The 23328-nt window shown below is 44.3% G+C and overlaps 3 protein-coding genes and 1 pseudogene across 4 annotated transcripts; all 4 read left to right on the top strand.

Annotated features, from left to right (window-relative positions):
- The first annotated feature begins 1305 nt into the window (after positions 1-1305).
- On the top strand, positions 1306-5874 carry LOC134010848 (5-hydroxytryptamine receptor 3E-like). The gene is made up of 10 exons (XM_062450128.1): positions 1306-1421; positions 2174-2210; positions 2564-2733; positions 2967-3041; positions 3211-3317; positions 3570-3739; positions 4053-4222; positions 4491-4701; positions 4895-5098; positions 5359-5874. Exons 1-10 carry the CDS (start codon positions 1392-1394, stop codon positions 5634-5636), a joined length of 1452 nt encoding a protein of 483 aa, XP_062306112.1. The 5' UTR covers positions 1306-1391; the 3' UTR covers positions 5637-5874.
- A 3369-nt stretch (positions 5875-9243) lies between these two features.
- LOC134011128 (receptor-transporting protein 3-like) lies at positions 9244-11035 on the top strand. Its single transcript, XM_062450598.1, has 2 exons — positions 9244-9567; positions 9851-11035. The coding sequence occupies exons 1-2, from the start codon at positions 9416-9418 to the stop codon at positions 10209-10211; spliced, it is 513 nt and encodes a 170-aa protein (XP_062306582.1). The 5' UTR covers positions 9244-9415; the 3' UTR covers positions 10212-11035.
- Positions 10655-14046, top strand: LOC134010846 (uncharacterized; annotated as a pseudogene).
- A 2772-nt stretch (positions 14047-16818) lies between these two features.
- Positions 16819-21287, top strand: LOC134011131 (5-hydroxytryptamine receptor 3A). Of its 2 annotated transcripts, XM_062450602.1 has the most exons (9): positions 16819-16980; positions 17519-17682; positions 18001-18045; positions 18295-18404; positions 18666-18835; positions 19288-19448; positions 19663-19873; positions 20125-20421; positions 20713-21287. In XM_062450602.1, the coding sequence occupies exons 1-9, from the start codon at positions 16929-16931 to the stop codon at positions 20937-20939; spliced, it is 1437 nt and encodes a 478-aa protein (XP_062306586.1). In that variant the 5' UTR covers positions 16819-16928; the 3' UTR covers positions 20940-21287. The 2 variants fall into 2 exon arrangements, with proteins under 2 accessions (XP_062306586.1, XP_062306585.1); XM_062450601.1 differs by lacking the exon at positions 16819-16980 and having other exon boundaries at positions 17417-17682.
- The last annotated feature ends 2041 nt before the right edge of the window (positions 21288-23328 follow it).

The raw sequence follows: 23328 nt of genomic DNA, 5'->3' as shown, positions 1-23328 counted from the left end.
ACACAGGACACAATCTCCTCGGCCAAAAGGTCAGGGCTGCTAGATCAACTGACCCATCTCCCTTTAGGCCACAGAACTCAAACATCCCCCAACCTCCGTGCCCCTAGCTTCTCAATCAGGCATCATAACCCAACACCATAAATACCTTAAGACCAACTGCAACATCCATTTGTTTAAACACAACCTCAGTCTATTAAAAATACATTCTTAGTAACTATATCAAAAAATGCCATCACACCTGGAAACGATATCACCTGACAACATGAACGATATTTACATAATAAAGTATGCGTACTTATGATTTTATGTCGGATACAATTAGGTGATTTATTGGGGTGTAGTCCTGAGTTGTGGTCTTGCCTTGTGAACCAGCGGGTCGGCAGGCAGACAGGTACGGAGTTCACGGATGACGATCCTGGGCACAAAGAAAACAGGTTTACAGAAGGCAAGTAAATCAAGCAATGCTTGAGGGTCAAAAGCGCATACTACCACAGTAGCTGTGACAACGATCTGACGAGGAGTGGTTGGAAAGCTGGGTTGAAGTACTGCAGGATGATGAGGTAATGGGCGGCAGGTGCGTAGGGTCTAGGCAGGATGATACAAGAGAACCAGCAGGGGGTGTAAAAGGGACAGGGACCAGGCCGTGGCCGTAACACACTCGGCTTGGCAAAAGTATTAGAAATGACATACAATGGTCCTGATTGGTGTCATGGAAGATTAACTCACGAAAGCATCTGAACTTGTCTCTTTTGATAATAAAAAAAGATTTGTTCTCATTTTCATATACAGGCAGGTATGTAAAGTATGTATGTTATGGTGGAGTTGTTTGTCACCCTTAGACAGTGGTAAATATTATGTTTCAAAGGCTTTCAAATGTAATTGGGCCCATAGACACCTCCTAAATAATAGTCCATAGAACCATATTTACAACAAAAAAAAATACAATAGAAATATGATTTTGTTATAGTATGTATGTATAGTATTAACAGCAGTTATGGTTATTGATAGTTTTATTCCTATACTTCCTCAACAGTGCAGACATAACTAAGACTTTAAGAAAAATATAAAATAAAACAGTATAAAACCTAGAGCAATGTAAACAAGCATTATCCATCACTGCATGTGCTGTTTGATGCAATATTTGCATTCAACCACATCTAGGTAAAGTCACTGTCCACCACTTCACCTCAACCACTGACCACTACATTATTGTCAGAGCAAATCCCAGAGTTTGCCCAGATGTACTTCTATAAATACCTCTTCCCACTAAGCCCAAACTATGTGTATGGAAGTGTATGAAAGGAAGCCAGTCGAAGGGTATCTTTGTGCATGAATTGGCCAGCTGGGCTTTTAAATCTAAACTGTTTACAACTTGTTATCCTAACAGTCTGATGGCAGTCAAGAACATTTCTGAATCAAAGGTAAGTGTGGCAACTTCTGTGACTGTCATTGTTTGTGACTGGGATTTCAGTGTATGAAACCATACTCATCTCTTTATTGTGAACCATTCGTTGTGTCTCTGTCATGTGATTTGATGTCTGTAAAATGGAGACATGGCATAGAAAAAGTAGACAAGTGTACATACTGTAGATATGTGATGGAAGCCCTCTACTGACCTCTTATTTTAACTAACTTTATATTTGATATTGTACAGTTTTGTCAGTATTTTGTAGTCATTGTTTTATATACTTACATTTTTATATAGTATATTTAATCATCATTTTTATGATTCTTATAAGTTTATTATATGTTTACTTGTCACGGTGTGAGGTGGGGTAGGACCCAAATGCAAGGGAGTACGCAGCCATTTTGAAAAACAAAGGGTTTAATCAGGAAAAGCCAGGGAAACAGATTTGGGGTACTCACACGGACATGGGTAGTAAGGACAAGACAAAGACTGGACACAAAACAGAAACCTAAATACACAGAACCAAACGACACACAGGTGGACACGATGACGCTAACGAGAACGAGACACGGGTGAAGACAATGACAGGGAAACACTAGGACAGGGCAAAACCAAAAACAACAGGGGGGCACGGCTGTGGCCGTGACATTTACTGTATGCACCTGCCCACAATAGTAAATTCCTTTTTGGTGTACACTTACTTGGCTATTAAACTCCATACTGATTCTGATTCTGGAAAAGTCATTTTTCACTTGTGTGTTTCAGTCACAATGGTTATATCTGTTCATCAGCATTTTAACAGGTGAGCACAGAGTTCTTATGAAGAGGTAATGTTGCATTCGGTATAACTGTAAATGAATGTAAAATATGAAAACCATTAGAGTATCATTAGGGGTTGTTCGCATTACTTACTGTTTTTAATTTAGTTCCCATAAATCGCTTAAAAATGAAATTCCATTCTTGTCTTTATGGATCAGTGATTAAAGTCTGAGCCTATCCAGAATCAGTATAGTTACAGGACACTTATAATGTGTTTGTACTGAGGTTGGGCTGGGTAGTTGTTCTGTCCTGAGGTCCTGACAGCCATTAGCGTTACCCACCACCCACCTTGCGAACCCTGACAAAAGTCCAACCTTGTTCCTGGGTGCTCCCCAGCCCCATGTCTGAGCTTTGAACCGGTGTTGAACTGCTCAGAGCCCTCCAATCTGGCTCTGCTGGAGGCGTTGACACCAGTCATGAAACTCAGCTCCATTCGTCCTGTCATCCGCCAGTCTACGCCCACCAACGTCAGCATCTGGTTCACTCTCTACGGTATCCTGGGAGTGGTGAGGGTCCATTTCAACTGTCGTGTTTAGACTGTATTCACAGTGAGATGTAGTGTAATACATAACCATATAGTTATGCACTGGATACATGTGTTGATGTTTGAAAAATGATGAGGTAGTGGTTATAGAAGTTGTTATGAAGAATCTTTATGCTTCCTATACCAGCCTTTTCAAACGTAAAATGAGCTTTGGTTGGTATGTAAATGTGCCTCTTTTTTTTGTACTTTATTTAGGATGAAAAGGCACAAGTATTGACAACTTACATTTGGCTTAACTTTGTGAGTACAAATATTTTCTCTTTGTATACAGTATGTATACTGTATAGCTCCATGCAACTACACAAGGTCTCTGTTTCTTTGAACTCCACATTTACATTATGATATTGTAACTTTAGGAGGTACCCCGAGCAGAGTCATTTGTGACACACATCCCAAAAGCCTGAGACGATCATTAACTTTTGTACACAACTTGTTTCAGATGTGGGAAAATCTGTTTTTTAGTTGGGATCCAGTGAAGTGTGGAACTAACAAGATTGCTTTGCCACGAAAAATGTTCTGGGTGCCAGATATAGTGATCAACGAATTGTAAGTTGCCAGTTTAAAAGTCTTCAGTATTGTGTGTAGCGGTGGTTGTGACGAATGAGATACTGGACATCCCTCATTATAATTTTGACTTTGAATTTGTGACATCAAAATTACAAACCAGTCACTTTACCACACTGTACAGTTGCAACTAATAATGTAACAACTGCTTTTGATGTACTGTAGAACCAACCTTACAACAGCTAGATAAGCTTAATAAGTTAATAAGCTGCTACTGTCTTCCTTCCCTCGCAGTATGAACGAGAACTCCGCTCCACCTGTTCCGTACATTTACTTGTTTAACACGGGCAAAGTTCGAGATGCCCAGCCTGTTCGAGTGGTCAGCTCCTGTAGCCTGAACATCTACACCTTCCCTTTCGACATCCAAAACTGCTCTCTTACTTTCAGCTCATACATTCACCACGGTGAGACCTCACACACAGACCCACTATGGAAAGGGTCATGGAAAAGCCGCAATCAGAGCTCAATACCATGCCAATAGTTCCATCGACTCAATCTCATGATTGACAATCAACATGATGCTACTGTAGATGGTAGACCTAGTGGATGGTAGATGTAGTAGTGGCGTCAAATATGGAACTATTTGACGTCATGGATATATTTGACATATGTTTATAGATACAATGTGGAATCGATTACTAATGGAACCATTACCTTTCTCTGAGTTTGTTGTTATTGTACAGTTTGTCATTTACATATGTGGTATCACTGGTGTAGTGGCGGACATAAAGGTGCGTCTCCAAGTGCCTGTGGAGGAAATCATACATCGTTCCCTGGAGGTGATGACCACCATGGGCGAGTGGGAGTTACTGGACATCAAGGCTCAAAAGGGCCTATTGCTAGCCTTCAACCACTCCCAGGACCCTATTGATGTGCTTGCTTTCTATGTATGTATAGCAAGTGTACCATGCTGAAAAACCGTCAGCTGAAAAAATCTTACTTCCAGTTTCTTCCTTATAGTCCCATTGAACGATGATGTTTCATGAAACCATATCAACTATTTTAAAAAGATAGCACCTTCAGGATTCTACTGTCTTTGGTTTCATACCAGACGAGGGCTTGGATTGGGTGTTCAAAGTGATATTTTTCATCCTATTGTCAAAGCAGCCCGGAGCCGTCAGCTAGTGTTGTTACTCTGTGTGTCTCTCTATCCAGATCGTGGTGAGGCGCAGAGCCACCCTGTACGTGGTGAACCTCCTCATCCCCAGCAGCTTCCTGATCACCGTCGACCTCTTCAGCTTCCTGCTCCCCCCCCAGAGTGTCGACCGCTCCTCCTTCAAGATGACCCTCATCCTGGGCTACACCGTCTTCCTGCTCATCATGAACGACCTGCTGCCCGTCACCGGCAACACCATCCCGCTCATAAGTCAGTATCTGGCTGCTGTTGCACATCTGCGAAATAACGCTGTATCCCAACTGAGGTATCTCAAGTCCATTTTTCAAAAACGTGCATATTTTGGACGTGCGTGAACAGGCTAATGCTGCCAAAACCTGAAAGATGAGTAAATCCACACGCGAAAAAGACAGTTCACGCGGTTTTCGCCTCCCTCTGCCCCCAGATGTGTTCTTCTCTATCTGCCTGGCTCTGATGGTGGCCAGCCTCCTGGAGACGGTCATTATCACCAACCTCCTGTGCTCCGGTAAAAAATCACCGGTGCCTCGCTGGGTCCAAGTGGTGGTCCTGAACATCATGGGCTGGCTGGTCTGTCTGCCACAGAAGCCCAGCACAGAGGACATGCTTATGTCTCACCCAGCTATGCGAGGTAGAGCTGAGAGGAGTGAGAATAATTCAGGTGATAGATGCTTAATCAGTGAGACTAATTGTCTGGGACTGTTAGTAAACCTTGTGTGCATCAAAATATGCCATTGTTGCAATGGTACAAAAGTAGGACGGATAAGCTTGAGATAGTACGACAAATACTCCAGGTGTGGAACTCAAATGGATGTCTCTCTTTCTCTATCTCTCTCGCTCGCTTGCTCTCTACCTCTTCCTCTCTCCATCCCTCTCTCCCTAACCCTTCAGCATCCCTGGAGAACCTGTCCAACACTCAGGTGAAGGCTCCAGGAGAGATGGGTTCAGTCCAAGAGCAGCTGACCCTGGATGAGCTGAGGAGACTGGGCGGAGACCTGCAGGCCATCCGCCTCCAGGTGGACCAGCATCTGAAGGGAGACCATGGTTCCGATGAGTGGATTCAGGTGGGCTATGTCGTTGACAGGCTGCTCTTTGGCCTCTACATTGCCTTCATCTGTGTCAGCTTCATCACCATCATCTGCATCTGGGTCACATCCTACAAGAAATAGAACACTAGCAATGTATTACTGCTATGACTACACTACTGAACTAATGCTACTAGTGTATGCTAGAATTCTGGAAGTATAGCACTAATTCAACTATTTATAAGTTTTCTACTAAATGCATTGACTTTGACTCATAAGTGTAATGTGAATTGGTCATTGTTTAGTTTGTTTAGTTATTTCATTTTTTAATGCCATGATATTTGTGTGAATGGCTCATCATGCTAATTAGCCACAACATTCATGTTCATGATTATTCAGGTGGTATAATTAGACAAAATTACACATTATTATTTGTGCGATGTCACTTTGTTGCAAATGTGCCTTGTCTATTGACAGCAAAATAGTTTAGTTTTATTTCTACGATGTGCCTTGTATCAGAAATAAATAAATAAAACATTATTATTGTAATACATTGCAGAAGGTTGAGGTTTGTTTGAAATCATGAGTTTACATTTACATTTTACATTTTAGTCATTTAGCAGACGCTCTTATCCAGAGCGACTTACAGCAAGTACAGGGACATTCCCCCGAGGCAAGTAGGGTGAAGTGGCTTGCCCAAGGACACAACGTCAGTTGGCATGACCGGGAATCGAACTGGCAACCTTCGGATTACTAGCCCGATTCCCTCACTGCTCAGCCACCTGACTCCCTGGCTCCAATCAATGTGCACTAAGTGCACATTGATTGAAGTGTGAAGTGTGAAAAAATAATCTGATACGAGGCAATAATAGAACAATTTTAATCTGTAGCAAAGGAATACAATAAGTAAGCTATATTATTGCGCTATTACTGAAAAGTGAATTGTCCAAAAGTTCCATATGAGGGCGCTAACGGGTGCAGAATGAATGGGGGTCTATGGAGCTATACCCCTCAAAATTAACTTTTCTCAAGATATCATTCTTTGTCTAGTAATTTGAATGTTGAATTTGAAATACACACTGCTGGGTTTTTGATTTTTTTTAAGTCGCCTTTTGTTCTACAAAGCCTGACCAAGTTCTTTGTAGTTTATTAATAAGTAATTATGCAATCAAACAATGACTACAACACACCAGGATGTCTTCAGTCTAGATCAGTGTTACCAGTCGATGTTACCAGTCTCGCGTCACAGAGTAAAGAGTCACAGAGTAGAGCAAACAAAGGCCTTCGTGAGAATAGTCTTGAAGAAGAATAGAAGTCAGAGTTCTGCCCAGTCCAAATCCTGCTGACCTGTGCCAGGTACCCAGGTCTTGTACCCCCAAGAGAGGGAGGTGTTTGTTAGGTCATTGGTCAGAAGACAGTGGAGAGGGGAAGTGCTCATCCTGTTAGGTCTCAAGAGGAGTTTGTGGGCAGTCAGGGTGGGCAGTCCAAGGGTCTGATGATGTTCAGGGGAAATGGGGGGGGGGGGGGGTAGTTGGGTCTCCAAGGTGGGGGAGCAGACCATCCCAAGGTCTGATGATGTCCAGGGGAAGGGGGGCAGAGTCTCCCAGGGGGAGGGGGGGGTCATCAGAGGGTGGGCAGTATATCCAATGGGGGAGCAGAATATCCAAAGGTGGGACAGACCAGAGGGTCTGCTGACATCCTAGAGGAAAGAGTTACATCCTCCACGGCCCAATGCATCTTCTTATCTCCTGATGTTGACACTTTTACTCTCCAGAGCTGTTGTTGTGGAAAAAACATCACACTGTTGAAATTATGAAGATGGGTAATAATTATGGATTTATATGAATGAAAATGAAACTCTTAATAACCTTTTTTAGCATATGCTATATTACTGAAAACCAGATGCAAAGCTGTTGACTGATTATTATTGCCATTAAAACGTAGACGATATTAAGCCCAAAATGTGAAAATCTGGATAATTAGGGGCTGAGTGTGAGAGAAGATTATGTGTATATGCTTCTTTCATAGAAAACAAGAAAGCCCAGCTATCTCACAGGGCATATTTACGGCCCTATGCCCAGGAACCTAGTGGAGCCGGCCTTCAAGGCCAGAGCAGGCCTAAAAAAGTTTTCTATGCAAAAAAGCACCTGTAATCTGAATCCCCTAGGATGAGAGACCAATAGTGTGAGAATGCATAATGCATCTGTGACAAAGAAATATAGGACCAATAGCAAAATTACATAAAATGATAAGGTTTTGATATATAAGAGAAATGTCCGGAGAAATATTTTAGTCTGATCCCGGGATCTTGCTCACGTTCGTTAGAATCTCTGTCACTCTGAATTCTAATAAACACTTTGCTTCAAACTTGGCTGAGTTCTAGTGCTGTTTCAAACTTTGAGAATTGGTCGAAGACGTAGAATATTTTTACGTCACTGTGAGGCCCATTGTACTGCACCAGTCATCTGTTCTTAATTGAAGTATTGATTACATTTAGATTATGTTCAGCATTGTCATCACACATTTAGTAGATCTGAGGTATTGATTGTTCTTTATTAAACAGAGACATAGAACATATAAAATAGCAGCATAGATTAGCAGTATAGATTTCATTCCTCCACACTCATAACACTGAAAGAAAAATACTTTCTCTTCCTGTGTAAGTGAAAGTGCAAGATTATTAAAAAGCGCTCTCTGTTGTTGATTCTGATGAGCCTGTCTGGATTCTAGCTCACCCTCTCATTCATCTCATTTTGTCAGGAGAATTGGAGGATCCCCATGAGGTCTACACAAGTCAGAAGACACAGCATCTGCACCTATATTGCAAATAAGAATATTCTGGAATATTCCTGTCACATCCCGCCCCACTCCCTCGGTCATGTCTTGGTCCTTTCTGTGTGTGTGTGTGTGTACTCACCTCCTCTCATTTCAGTGTCTCCTACCCTGCCTGTGATTGACCTCCCCAGCCCTGATTGACAGCACCAGTTTTCAATCAAGCCCCTGTGTATTTAGCCCTTGTGTTTCTGTCTCTCGTTGCTTTGTTTGTCTTTGTACTTTGTGTCATTCCTTACCTAGTCTTTTGAAACCAGTAAAGACCTTTTCTGTAAATACATTTATTCTGAGTCGTGCTTTTGAGTCCACCACCTATCGGTGTTAGAATTCCTCCTTTTATATTTTAGACATGATGTTGATAATGTCACATTTACTAATGTGTTCATAATACGTTCCCAACATTATTCAAGAATCCAGTGTGGAGAGATAATGCAAAAATCTCCTCTGAATGAGTGCCTCATTTCTGTCTTATCAGTTGATATTGTACAGATCTATGTCCATGATATTTGACTTGTCATGTCCTTGTCATGTCCATAAAATGCTACTGAATATTAAGAGATTTATATAGATTTATTTAGATACAAATATTAAGACATTCATTCAGCAGACACTCATCTAAAGCAAAATACAGTAGAGGGAGACTTGAACCTGCAACCTCTTGATCTGGACAGAGACCCCTGCTGTAGATCTTCAATCTAACCTCTGTTGTAACCAATATGACTCAGTTGGTGAACCAGCTAATCAGGTAATAAATCAGGTGTGATGGATTAGAGTTGGAATGAAAACATACAGGTTTGCGTAGCGAATGGAAAAATATGTTTCCCTTTCTGTGTAAGTGAAAGTGCAAGATTATTTAAAAGCACACTCTTTTGACTGACAACAGTTTCAATTCAATTGAAACTTACTGATAAGTTTTGTTTTCCCTATGTCATCCTACGTAGGCTATAATATCAGTGGTGACTCAGGCAGAAGGGTACAGTTCATGGTGCAGTAGATAGTGCAGCACGAAGGGTGGGAATCTAAAGGACATTATTAAAAGTTGGTATACCTAGAACTTCTCAAAGACTTGGCTGTTTCTAAAAAGCTAGCAAATGATGGCTTCCCAAGATTGGATCGATATTTTCCTGGAAAAGGCGATGGAACTCAACGAGGAAGATGACTGGCAGATTGAGTTCGATGACTCCATCAAGCCAGATGGAATGGAACCAGGCTGGCAGCAGTACATAAAAAATACATTTGCATGGTAAGTATCGTGCAGTCCTGCTTGGTCTCATTAAAAGGTGATTTCCAAGTGATTTGGTTCCAAACTAAGAAATGTAGTTTACAATAAAGTGTGCCGTAAGTAAACATATAGTAGATACAGTTTGCTTCATACATTACGACAGTAGCAAACAGCATACTATGTTAGAACATCTGTCAAAGTCTAAAAGCTATGCATAATTTTTGGTTATTATTACTTTTATTAGTTAATATCCATTGTCATTGTGTGACACTTGTCTGTTTGTGTCATCTCTTTCCAAACGAAGGTTTGAGTGCTCAAAGTGTAAGAGAAAGTGGCCCTCCGGCTGTGTGATGGTTGTGTTCCACATGAAGCTGTGGGAACAACAGCGAAAAGGAGTCGTGAAAGTACGTCGGCTCTGCCAGAACTGCAAGAAATGCACTGCTGCTCCTATGGAGAAGCCGACCTTCTCCCCAGACAACCTTGAGATTCTGCTGGAGAAGCTGATTGAGAAGATCAGATGGAAGTGCTACCATGAGAGAACTGATGAAGTCAACAAGTCTTTCATGACGGACCCAGTGCGGTCGCCTCATGAGCCTGCTCATTGTGAAGGCTGCATTTTGCGCATCTGTACTAAGAATGCGCCTGAACAAGCCAATAATTTTTAACCCTGAAAGACACAGTATGCTTTGAAGTATCAAATAAGTGCCTGTAGTTCAGTATATTAACTAGTGAATTTCAGGAACTCATTTCAGCAACTAGTTTATTGTTTTTATTTTATCATTGCATCCAAGATAATACATAAGAACGTATGGGAGTCAGGTGGCTGAGCAGTGAGGGAGTCGGGCTAGTAATCTGAAGGTTACCGATTCCCGGTTGTGCCAAATGACGTTGTGTCCTTGGGCAAGGCATTTCACCCTACTTGCCTCGGGGGGGAATGTCCCTGTACTTACTGTAAGTCGCTCTGGATAAGAGCGTCTGCTAAATGACTAAATGTAAATGTAAAGAACTCTGGTAAAGTAGCATGATGATAAGACATTCAGCTATGATATGTGGGGTCATTGAGATAATAAACTAGGAAGTTGACTGACTGGCTTTTCAGTGGTGAAACATGACCCAAAATGCATGTATGGTTCAGATTTGACCCTAATACTGTAATAGGTCTGTGGATTTGACAGGCCCTAGTCAAAGATGATTGCCATTTGTTTCCTACTACTTTTAGTAATTAAAATGAATGAATCTGACATTTGTGAAATGCTCTCTCTCTCTCTCTCTCTCTCTCTCTCTCTCTCTCTCTCTCTCTCTCTCTCTCTCTCTCTCTCTCTCTCTCTCTCTCTCTCTCTCTCTCTCTCTCTCTCTCTCTCTCTCTCTCTCTCTCTCTCTCTCTCTCTCTCTCTCTCTCTCATCATTAAAAATGATGCACGGCTATTAATGAGTATTATATTATTTTCATCCCCAAACTACAGTGACTCTGAGTAAAGCAACTTTAGAAAACACATGCGTTTAGCTCTCAGGGCCAACCCACAGAAATAAATAAATCCATGATGAAAATGAAGCCATTCATGTAAAATTAGTTGATTTCTTCTCAACAGCAGATTGCCCAAGATGACATAACTCCTGGTTTATCACACACCATGAAAATACATACAAATAAGAGTGTTGCTTTGTAAACTCATTTGTATGTATGGAAATATATTAATCTCTCACCTGGAAACTCATTGTTCTATAGGCCCTTTGTATACCAATATCCTACAATAGGGACTGACTCCGGCAATTCAGCCTTGTACTTCTTGGCCTTAAAATATGTGCAAGTATTGCCCACTGCTACTTAAGGGAGTTAGATTAACTAACTAAAGTTCGGGAGGAAGATAGCGCACCAAGACTCCTCCTCTACTCCAATCAAGCAAATCGCAAAAGCACGGAAGAATGCGCACCAACTCCAATCAACTTCATACGCATCAGCCTAGCGAAAGCACGGAAGAATTTGACCAAACTCCCCGTATCAATTACGAGGCTTGTATAAAGTGTCTTCAGTTGCTCTGATCCTTGTGCTAGCATATTTTTGTCATTCGACTTTTCGTGCACCCCGCTGTTGTTCTGCCTGCCGACTCTTCCACCTGCTTCGTTGCCGCCGCCTCTGCTGCTCCCGCTCCGCTACGGTCCGGCTCGCCCTTTCTCCCGGCTCCGGCTGTTCGCCTCCCGCCCTCGTTCTGTGGCGCTCATGGACGTCCTGGACCTCCACCCGTCCGAAGAGTTTCCCTCCCGGCTGGAGCGCCGGTCCCGCCCCCAGCATCAACAGCTTGATCCCCAGCCTGGACTACTCCCTGGCTTACACCACCATCGACGCCATCTCCCTCATACGCCTGGCCGGCCGCGGCGCCTGGCTGGCGAAGGCCGACATCATGACCGCCTTCAAGGTCCTTCCCATCCACCCAGACTACTGGGCTTTCTTTGGGGTCTGCTGGGAGGATTCCTACTACTTTGCCGTCCGACTGGCATTCGGCTGCAAAAGCAGCCCACGCTTATTCGACTGCCTCTCCGAAGCACTCTGCTGGATCCTCCTCAATGAGTCCAAGGTTCCCTTAGTCCATCTCCTGGACGACTTCCTCACCATCGGCCCCCCTTCATCCCCACCGGCGCAAGGCCTCCACGCACTCACCAAGGTGTTCTCACAACTGGGTGTCCCCCTCTCCCTGGAAAAGACAGAAGGGCCAGCTACAACACTGGAGTTCCTCTGTATCACACTGGACTCTGTGGCTTTCAAAGCTTCACTCCCCACCGACAAACTGGACCGCATCACGCTCCTTCTTTCCAATTACCTGATCACCCCCACCTGCGCCAACTCCTCTCCCTTCTCGGCCATCTGAACCACGCCCTCCGCATCATCCCCCAAGGCCGCTCCTTCATTTCCCACCTCCTCCTCCTGGCTTCATCCGTACAGTCGCTCCATCACACTGGACGCTTCCTGTCTCATGGAGTTGGAGCTCTGGCATCATCTCCTTTCCCACTGGAACGGCATCACTTTCTTTTATAACGATCTTGTATCCAACCCCAACGACATGCAGCTCTTCACCGACGCCGCCCCCTCTTCTGGTTTCGGCTGCTATTATAACGGCCGCTGGTTCTCCTACCCATGGCCTTCCGAGTTCCCTTCTCCCTCACTGGCCCCCTCATCTGCATTTCACAAGGTCTACCCCATCATCGCCGCCCTCCTCTGGGGCCATGAATGGTCACGCCAATCCATCCTCATCCACTCCGACAACACTGCCGTCGTCTCCTGGATCAACAAAGGCCGATCAGACTCCATCACCGCCATGCCCTTCATCCGTCGCCTCACCTGGCTTTCAGTCACACATCAGTTCATAATCAGAGCCGCTCACATCCCCGGTCACCACAACACCATTGCCGACTCTCTCTCGTCTCTCCCTGCAGAAATTCAGGCGCTTGGCCCCAGAGGCGGACCCCCTTCCCACTCCGGTCCCTCCGTTATTCCTATACGATTTTCCCGTAACGGCACCCCTCCACCTCCATACCCAGGACGTCATCCTCCAAGGTCTGTCCCCCCATACACTCTCCACCTACTGGACAGCCTGGAAAAGCTTCAGGTCCTTCCACACCATTCACCACCTCACATTCCCCTCATTCAACCTCCTTTCCATCACCAGCTTCATCTCATACGCTCACGTGCACCTCTATCCGCACTTCCACCATCCACACATACCTCAGCAGCATCAACTTCTTCTGCAAGTTGCTCTCCGGTTCCCCCTGCACAGCCATCTCCAACAGCCAGACCTCCCTTCTCATGAAGGGTCTGAAGCGCCTGGAACCCCGCTCTCCCTCTGCACGACTCCCCCTCACTGCCGACCTACTAGCCGCCTGCATCACCACACTGCGGTCTGGCTACTCCTCCCCTTCCACTGACTCCACCCTGGAGGCTATGTTCCTCCTGGCTTTCTGAGGTGCTCCGAATTCACGTCCACCTCCTCCACTTTCGACCCTTCTGCTCACCCATGCGTCTCTGACATCACCCTACACTCCCCCGACACTCATTTTCTCTCTGAAACGCAGCAAGACCAGAGCGGGCCCGCAGTTCCCATCTTCCTATTCCGCCTCAATTCTCCTCTCAGCCCCTCTCAGCCAGAGTCTCTACAGAAACTCATTCACTCCAAATCCGGAAGCCACGCCCTCCCATCCAGCCCACTATTCATCACGGAATCAGGACTCGTCGCCTCCCGGTTCTGGTTCCACCATCTCCGCCTCATCCTCACCAAATCAGGCATAGACCCCACACACTATTCCGCACATTCCTTCAGAATCGGTGCTGCTTCCAGCCAGGGCGTCGCTGACCACACTATCCAGCTTCTGGGTCGCTGGTCCTCTCAGGCATACTGCCTATACGTCAGGACCAACCTCCCCGATCTCCACCACACAAGCTTGCAGCAGCCCGTAGGTGAGTGTTCCTTTGGGGATCCGGTTGAGCCGCTGCTCGGCCGTGACCCATGAGGACTCTCCGCCACACCCTGAGTCCATACCCGGTAACTATTCATGAACCATCCACATCACCTCCCCGGTAACTATACATGCACCATCCACATCACTTCCACCATCTCTGCATCCCCTAATCACACTCTCATCCTCCCAGGAACCCAGGCCCGGCTCTGCTACCGGCCTCCATCAGCACCAGGCTCGGCTCTGCTACCAGCCTACACCAACCACTCAAGGCTCGGCTCTGCTACCAGCCTCAGGCCCGGCTCTGCTACCAGCCTGTACCACAATGCATTAGGCTTGGCTACCAGCCCAGCTTCAATAAAAGCTATCTATTCAATCGATGGTGTGATTACTGAACTCGTGAACCGGTTTGAATTATGTTTTTATATTTTTATTTGCTCCCACGATCCTTTGCCACTGCCAGGGTTGCAACTAAAATAATACAGCAACAAAAGATTAAAGTTATGGCATGTTCAAGTGTAATTACGGTCACATCTTGTGCCTGGGGCAGTGATATCAATAAGTCATTTACAGCGTCTGCTATTTTCTGCCAGCTTCCCCTCCTTGATTTGGCAGCAGCGACTGTTGCTTTTTGCCTGTATTATATGTTTGTATTGCTGATATGTTTGTAGGATTATTGTCTGCTCCTCCTGCGTGAAATATGCGACTTTGTCCATGTTTGCGATTGGACATACGGTGTGTCGAACGATCGTGTGGGGACTCGAGGACGCTGACCAGGGTGCTGGTCCCCCGGCAACATATATATATATATAATATTGTTACGCCTCGCTACGCCACCCAACTCACGCCCGGGGTCTCACGAATTTGCATAGGCTACGTGTGCGGAGAACACACGCTTGGCTACGAGTTAGTCTGAGGCTCCCTCCCTCCCGGCAAGGAATCTCCGCACCCAACCAAACCACGATGTCACAGACGCTCACCGGGGCCTCCGAACGCAAACCTCAAGAGATCTTTTATAGCAGCAAATGTTTATAGGCCCTTTTTTGGGCAACACATCATAGCCTATCGATCACTTATTCCTTGGCTACGTTTCCCTCCCGGTTAAACGCCCTTCCCACCCGATAACAAAAAACGTTTAAGGGCCCTCGCCCGCCCTTATTCACCCCGTTAGTTTATCTGTGAGACGCAACACCGCACCTATCGAGAGAGCATATGTGTCTGAGCAGATGAACACTTCAAGACCCTGTTTCGCGTAAACACCAGCTGGGCAGTTTTCGTGCCTAAATGACTGGTCGCGATTCCCGGGGAACTCACCTGAGTCTAGGTGTGGGGCGCTGAGTGGATCCCTTGGTCTCGAGCGAGGGGCGCACAAATGGGCGGTAGGGCAACGACTGTCTTTTCAAATTATTTTATTGGCAGATTATTTGAACAGAAACAAAAGTGTAAAAAGAAAATAAAAAAGTAAGCTAAACCTCCTTTACTAAGGCCGACAAAGAAAATAAGAAAACGCGGACCCTGGGTCACTAATAAAACAGCAATACAACTGACAAAAAAGAAGCTCTTTGCTAAAATAGGCACAGGTGGACACTCTACAAAAAAAACAGGCTCAGAAAAAAAACCTCGACTACTCGACTCACGACTCAAGAAGTACAACTCAGAGTCCTCTCTTCACCCCCAACTTTCATTCGTATATCTTTCAATACGTGATGGCCCTGTCTAGACTTACATACATGACGCAGGTATCTGTCTACACGTTTCCTGTATTCTCCAAAAAGTCAAATGTGGTTTCATCTATTCAAGCATTTCCTAACCACATCCTCTGCATCTGTCATACTGAAACATTCTGCCTTAAACTTTTACACATTAGCAATTCTACATATCCATTTTAAGATGCACATCTACAAAGTGTTTAAAATTCAAAAAAGGTAAAAAAGGTTCTAAAACATTTGCAAGCTATTTCTTAACATTCTTTAAAATATTATGCAAGCACTTTCTTAAAAACATTTGCCAATGCACATTCTTTCTAATAAAACACATGCTTATGCTAGAGGTCAAAACTCCTCTTGAAAACACCAAACTTGGTATATGTATGCACAGAAAATTGCAAAACCTTTATATATGTATGCAAGCATCTACAACTTTTTAATGCACAACTTGGATATACGTATGCACAAAGTCAAACACATTTGCCAAATGCACACTTTTCATTATTAAGCATTATTCTTTTTTTTTCTCAAAATTGTTTCTCCAAAGTCCATCAAAACGAAGGCTCCTTTAACGACAGGTGCAAACACCCCTTTTATGTGAACGCGCGCTCCTCTGGATTGGAAATACCTGGGATGTATATGTGGAGTATAGACAAGATATGGTATGGAACCATTACCTGGAAGAATATAAAAATGTGTCATTTAATAATCAAATTAATTCAGTGGCATACTTTGAATTGACAGAGTCAACAGTATACAGATTAAACAAAAAGAGAAAAGAAAAAACAGGTAACTCCCATGGGTATAAGTTTTCAAAAAGAAACTACGGCTGGGTGATTACCGTAGGTGTTGGAAAACAAGGTGAGAGCATCTGGTATTCTTTACTTACAAGATGTGTTGATTTATATTTTGTATTTTTTCTAATAACAGTAAGCTTTGATTTGATGTTAACTCAGTCACAGGAAGTTGAATTACTTTATAAACTGCAAAAAGTTCAAAGGACATAGAGAGTTTGTATGCCTTTTACATTGTGTTTGTCCGTGTGTTAGTGTGGGTGTGTGTGTTTCTGTGTGTGGGTCTGTTTGTGTGTGTGTGTCTGTGCTTTTAAGTGTGAATATTGTGTGTGAGTAGATGGGTGGGTGTACAGTATTTTTCCGTTTCCACTATTGCATACTGTGGTCAGAGTGAGTCAAAGACAGTCAGTCCGTTCTAACAAGCAGACAGGACAGGATGGAGCGATCATGGGGTTTCATCCTTACCACCGCTGTTTTCCTCTCAGCAGGTAAAACCTTTTGTTTTATCCAATTTTCACTGCAAAACATCTTCTGTTTGTGTTGTGGTAAAAAGCATATTTGTTGGATCAAATATGTTTATTTTAGCTTCTGCATATTTTGATGGGACAAAACATGAATTATCGCACTGGTTCCGATCGAGTCTATACAAGATACTTGTTCAGTTTCAAGTCAAAAGCAATGATTTAAAGCAGATCAATGTGCACTAAGTGATATGTTTTGGTTTAGACTGTTCATAAAGTTCTGTGAAAAAAGACAATTAGCAATGTAATTTACATGTATTAAAGTAATTTACTTTTTATTAGTGGCCAATGCAATTTTCAGTTGTCTGTTCAAATTATGACACATTACTCCATTCGACAATTTTTGTTATTCGGTTCATTCATAGGAAACTTTATTTTATTCTGAAGTTAAGTTTCACTGGACGACTCATGCAGTACTTCTATCCATCCATCCACTTTCAAATGTCTTCCTATTTCATCTGCGTCCCACTCTTGTATTATTTGACCTTCTCCCATCTCTCAACAGTGTACCACTGTCACTCTGTGCTGACCTGTAAGGAGGGTCACAGTGGTCCCACGCATGAGTCAATCCAGACTGTGCTGGACCGCAAGTCCTTCAGACCGGCAGTCAACCTCAGCAACCCCACTATAACCAACATCTCCTTCACTCTCTATGCTGTGCTGGGGGTGGTGAGTCTGCCTCTACATATCCTACAGTTCAGGAAATATTCCTGATGACTTTGCAGAGGGTTGAGATGATGAAATATTAGCTTTTAAATTGGAAAGAAAAACCTTTTAGTTTAAGGATTTTCAGGATTGCCATGTTGCCACGTACGTCCTCAGTTTCAAGTCAAGTCCATTTCTATTTTATTCATGGCAAGTTACATTTCTTCAATGTTTAAGATATATATTTACTTAGGTTAAGTTGCTGCTGAAGAAAAAACCAACACAATCTATCTTGGTACAGTACATTAATTAAGGCACAGTATGTCCTTGGTTTTCTTTCAGAATGAAAAGACCCAGATTCTCACCACCTTCCTCTGGTTGAGGCTGGTGAGTGTCAAGGTCCCTGAGCTTTCACTTCTTGCTTCATGTTAAAACATTTATCATATCTATTAATATTAATACATTTATTTTTACTGTTGTTCTTACAAAGTAAACAAAAATGTGTAGTTATCAATGTGTAGTTATGGCACTAACTTGATAATAAAAGTCGAATTTAACTACCTGAACAGATTTGGTTAGAAGAGGTAGAATAAATTAAAAACTGATTGTATTGTCTTGTAACTACTTTGTTGTAAGTATTGGGTGCATGAATACCTGGTGTGGGATCCTGTGGCTTGTGATGGCATCACCAGGATATCATTACCTGTGAGAGAGCTATGGAGCCCTGACATCATTGTCTACGAGTTGTGAGTAAACACAACGTTTCACCGGACTTTCTTCTCTCTTTCTTCTCCTCCTCCTGTCTCTCATATGGTCCTATAGGGTTTCATTTCAGTTCTTCTTTTTCTTGAAGTCCACACTTTCTTGGCACATCTCCATTGTTTCCTATCAAGCCCCTTTATCCCTCTGCCACCCCACAATCCCCGTTCAATTAACCTTCATTGTCCCCCCTCCCCCCCCTCTCGTCTTTCGTCTGTCTCTCACCCACTCGTCCATCTCTCCATCAGCGTGGATGACGACGTGTCCCAGGCATGTCCCTACGTGTACGTCAACCACACGGGTCACATCCGCTGGGACAGGATGTTGCGGCTCGTCAGTGCCTGCAACCTGGAGATCTTCAGCTTTCCCTTCGACATCCAGAACTGCTCCTTCACATTCGGCTCTTACATGCACACCAGTAAGTAATAGCTAAATCTTTTATTTTTGTGGGTTTAGGTGCAGCTCTATTGGCATAAGATAAGATATACCTTTATTCGTCCCACAATGGGGAAATTCGTATTCATATGTGAAGTCCTGTGAAAACATTGCTGTAAAAAGGGCTATACTAATTGATTTGAAAATGCTGTCTTACTATCAAACACTCGCCGTTCTTTGTTAATTCAAGTATTTGGGTGTGTGGGTGACTTTTATGAGAAGTTGCCTTCCCACTGCCATGAGAACTGAAAAGTCCCCTTCAAAAGTGCAAAATCTCATGATTGTACATAATTTTTTTAGATTAGATTTTCTGAGGAGAATGCAAGTTTTTTGTAGAACATTTTATTCTATCCTTTTCATTATGTTGTCGCTAAAAATTGAAAATCTTCCTTCCTGTTGATTATGTTGTCAACTGCTTGATGCCTTATGTCCCAGCCCAGGATGTGAGGGTGAGTCCAGCCTTGACATTTGAGGAGATGTCGGGGAACTCCAAGCGCTATCTGGAGGCCAGCGGGGAGTGGGAGCTGGTCACCATCGTAGGGGACACTTCAATCCTTAAATTTGGCATAGACGAGTGGGACATCATCACCTTCTGGGTGAGGAAAGAGTGTGTGTGTGAGTGTGATCAAAAGATTATTAAGAAGTGCTATCTTTGCCACAGTAAAAACATTTGTCTCCAAGAGATTGAACACTGAAGGACTTCTCCTTCCTGTCATCAACCCCTCATCCACCTACAGAAGGTTCTGGGATTGGACACCTGCTTGCTGTGTCCTCAATAACCAAAGGCATTCTCTCTCCTCCTTTCACCAGGTGGTCATCAAGCGGAGTCCGTTGCTGTACGTGGTCAACCTCCTGATCCCCAGCTCCTTCCTCATGCTCATCGACATCCTGTCGTTCTACCTGCCGCCTCACAGCGTCGACCGCGCCTCCTTCAAGATGACCCTCATCCTGGGCTACACCGTCTTCCTGCTCATCATGAACGACCTGCTCCCCAGCACAGCCAACGGCACACCGATCATAGGTTCAGGCAGCAGGGGTTTCACTTGGAAATTTGAGGGACATGGGTGAAAGCCAAACTCACAAAACACAGGGTCGCAATTAGATATTCCATCTCCTTTTTTGTGTCTCAAACCTGTGATCCTCTTGGCTCCTCCAGATGTCAACCCTAAGGTCCTAGTTTTCTTAATGATCAATCAGCAACCAATTGTTTTATTCATTGAATTCCTCCTGCCTGACAACCCCAAAGTGAGCCAACCCTGTGTTCTCTCCCAGGTGTCTATTTCTCAGTGTGCCTGGCTCTGATGGTCATCAGCCTGCTGGAAACCGTCATCATCACCAACGTGCTCCACCACAACTCCCTGAAGTATCGCGAGGTGCCCCGCTGGGTGCGTGTGGTCGTCCTCAAGCACATCGCCCGCCTCATCTGCTACCGTTGGCCGGAGCAAGACTCGCTTGCTTCCGGAACCCAGATGGACAAAGGCAACCAGTGTGAACCGGCCCAGGGGCCCTGGATCATCCAACCATCATCAGTGGCCCACACACCCTCTCACCACCCTGACAGCAATAAGGGTGAGAGGAAAAAGGATAGAATGATGCACCTTTGGTCACACAACCAAAGGTGCAGAAGTAGCAAACTGTCTATCAAAAATAACACATTTTTAATTCTAATTTTAATTATAAAGTCATTGAGTCATTGGCATTCTATGTGTTTATGCTCTTGATTTATGACCCCCAAAAAATCACTCTATAAAATTGGAATTTTGCCAAGTTGAAATCGGTATTGTCTTGAATGCAAAGAGTTATAAATCCTGTGTGGTTCATCAAAAGGACCACCTCTGCTCACGATTGTGTCCATGCCAGGTCCTGTGGCGACAGTAGCGACTGTACCAGAGCTGAAGCAGATCAGCCAGGACCTGAGCGCTCTGCGGGCCCATCTGACATCACTGCAGAAGGAAGGACAGCTGCTGGACCAGTGGTGCCACGTGGGCTACGTTCTGGACTTCCTGCTCTTCCGCATCTACCTGTTCATCATTACCTGCTACGCTCTGGTCATCATCTGCATGTGGTGCGTCTGGATCAACCAGTGAAGGGCTGGAAATGGTGTGTGTGTGTATGAGGGGAAAGATGGGGGAAAACGGCTGTGTAACATTCCTGTTGACCGCTACAATACTAATGAAAAAAGGTAACCATAATCAAGTGTGTAAGCCTGTAGTTTTAGCACTGTATATGTACTACAGTTTACATATAGCATACTCTTACTGTACAATCTATTCTTTCTCATCTCAGCTGCTTTTTGAAAGCTGTGTTGTGTGTGTGAACCCTTTGCTGTTATTGCCATTGTTAGACTTTCAGTTAATTAACACCTGACAGAGCCTCCTGCACCTGAGGTGATTGATTAAATAAAAAACGGTCATTAAGACACTGTGTTCAGAGTGCTGCTGTGTCATGTCTGTTTATTAGCTGTTAGCTTCAGTGACTAAAAGAAGATGCAACACCTCAGGAGAAAAAATCACAAGGCACCTTATCTTTCTAATTAAAAAACGAATCCACCATAACGGTGATCAGTCTGACCAGTCTTTTATTGTCATCATAATTCTATAATAATGATGTCATGATGATGTCATGACAATGATGTGAATAATAATAAACACAATAGTAATTTTATTTTATTATACTTTTTAAAGTAGTGCTCTTCAACCTCGCACACCTAGACACACATAGAAAGTTAATAATGAATTAAGGAAACATTTGGTTTAGAAGCTCAGCAATAAAACTGTAATGATCCTTCCAAATGGGTCGGACAGTATAATTTTCGACGCTCCAAAGCAGAAAGTGGCGCAATGCACCTAATGCGCTGCTTATCAATCCTAAACAACTTTATGGTAGGCCTACCATTAAAAAAAACATTGTATTGATTTCAAAATCAAAACGTGTGCTATTGTGAAGGAATGATATCTATACTGCTAATCCAATGCTGCTTCACCAATCACCACCTCAATCATAAAGATGTGTAATAACAGTACTTAACATATATTCCATATTCCAAATGTGATCAATGTATTCATTTAAGAACAGATGAGCTTGACTTCTGTCACGACTGTTCTCACGAGGGCCTTCTTTTTCTCTATCTGTGACTCTTTACTTTGTGAAGCTGCACTTGTATCATCGACTGTTTTACTATTTTTTATTATTTTTTACATGAGTGCCCTGCCAACAATGCAAAGTGTCATTCGTGTGGAAAAAAAGTCACTTTCGGCGTCTGTCGTGCAGGCAAAAACGTGGACAGTATTGAGACGGAGGAGGAGGATGAAAGTTTCTTCCTGGATTCTGTGACGTCCCACAAAGCTGCATGGACCGCCAACATAGGAATAATGAACACCACAATCAGGTTCAAACTCGACACCGGAGCGGCTGTCACTGCGGTGTCACAGACTGATATGAACAGCATATTTTCCGGTACACAGCAGCCTGTTCTCCTGAAGGCAGAGACCTTTGCTTGGTCCGGGACGGATTCCGCTGGATGTGTCAGGGTTCGCCAGACTGCAGCTGAGGAGTGGAGGCAAGCAGACCATGCAGAAGGTTTACGCCCTTGCTTGGATTTCCAGCCACTACATCCCCTTGGCCTGCTCAAACGTGTTGACGGCATAGATTTGGACACTCTCAAGGCGACGTACCCTAGACTGTGCAGTGGGCTAGGTGAGGTGAAACGGGCATATCACATAAAACTCCCCTCCCCTCCACCCCAGGGCTCTCTTCTGTGTTCGGGCGACCGGCGTGCGGTGGGGGTGACCTGTTGTGCAAGAGCGGTTATCCTGACCCCGGCGGGATCCACTGATGACTTCCAGACGCTCTGGTCCTGCTTCACCCTGAACAGCCTGCAGACAGAGGCCTCCACCCACCACACCAAAACACAACAGCCAGTCCCTCTGCTGGTGGAGCTCGGTACTGCCTCTCACCGCACCCTCCGGGAACGATGCTGTCATTGCACTACCAAAGCTTCTCCCAGACTTACCCCCCTCTCCCCCTTTCTCACCTCTCTATCCTCCCTCCTACCCTGTCTCACCCCTCAGGGAACACCTCAAACGTGAGGTGCATGAATGAGACCGAGAGTCTGGAGGAGGCAGACAGCTTCCAATTGACAGAGGCCTTCGCCAAAGGGAAGGTCTTCTCTGTGGAGGTGCTGGACTCCCTCATGGCTGCCGTGAGTCACCAGTCAGGGTTAGAGTCCCTCTCTCATACAACAGCGTGTGGTGCTAGCTGAGTGTGTTGTGTGTGTGTCCAGACATTCACCAATCCCCACCTTCCCCTGCTGGTGTCCACACTGGTGATGTGAGGGGGACACGCGTTGAGTGGATGCCCAGCTCGAGAGTCCCACCTGCAGATTTTGCTGTATAGCCATGTTTTTTACGTAATCGGCTAAAACATTTGTCTTCTTATTCATCACGACTCAGTCAAACAGGTATTGACATCGAATCA

The sequence above is a fragment of the Osmerus eperlanus genome, chromosome 24 (assembly GCF_963692335.1).
Source record: "Osmerus eperlanus chromosome 24, fOsmEpe2.1, whole genome shotgun sequence".
Lineage (NCBI taxonomy): Eukaryota > Metazoa > Chordata > Actinopteri > Osmeriformes > Osmeridae > Osmerus > Osmerus eperlanus.
The sequence above is the reverse complement of the archived record's forward strand: the minus strand, read 5'-3'. Positions and strand labels throughout refer to the sequence as shown.

Bases quoted from the DNA above. Each gene is read 5' to 3' on its own strand.
- LOC134010848 (XM_062450128.1), top strand. From the start codon at position 1,392: ATGGCAGTCAAGAACATTTCTGAATCAAAG. The intron at 3,740-4,052 runs GTGAGACCTCAC...TCACTGGTGTAG, and splicing joins CAGCTCATACATTCACCACG to TGGCGGACATAAAGGTGCGT. The intron at 4,223-4,490 runs GTATGTATAGCA...CTCTCTATCCAG, and splicing joins TTGATGTGCTTGCTTTCTAT to ATCGTGGTGAGGCGCAGAGC.
- LOC134011128 (XM_062450598.1), top strand. From the start codon at position 9,416: ATGATGGCTTCCCAAGATTGGATCGATATTTTCCTGGAAAAGGCGATG. The intron at 9,568-9,850 runs GTAAGTATCGTG...TTCCAAACGAAG, and splicing joins ATAAAAAATACATTTGCATG to GTTTGAGTGCTCAAAGTGTA.
- LOC134011131 (XM_062450601.1), top strand. From the start codon at position 17,422: ATGCAGTACTTCTATCCATCCATCCACTTTCAAATGTCTTCCTATTTC. The intron at 17,683-18,000 runs GTGAGTCTGCCT...GTTTTCTTTCAG, and splicing joins TCTATGCTGTGCTGGGGGTG to AATGAAAAGACCCAGATTCT. The intron at 18,836-19,287 runs GTAAGTAATAGC...CTTATGTCCCAG, and splicing joins CGGCTCTTACATGCACACCA to CCCAGGATGTGAGGGTGAGT.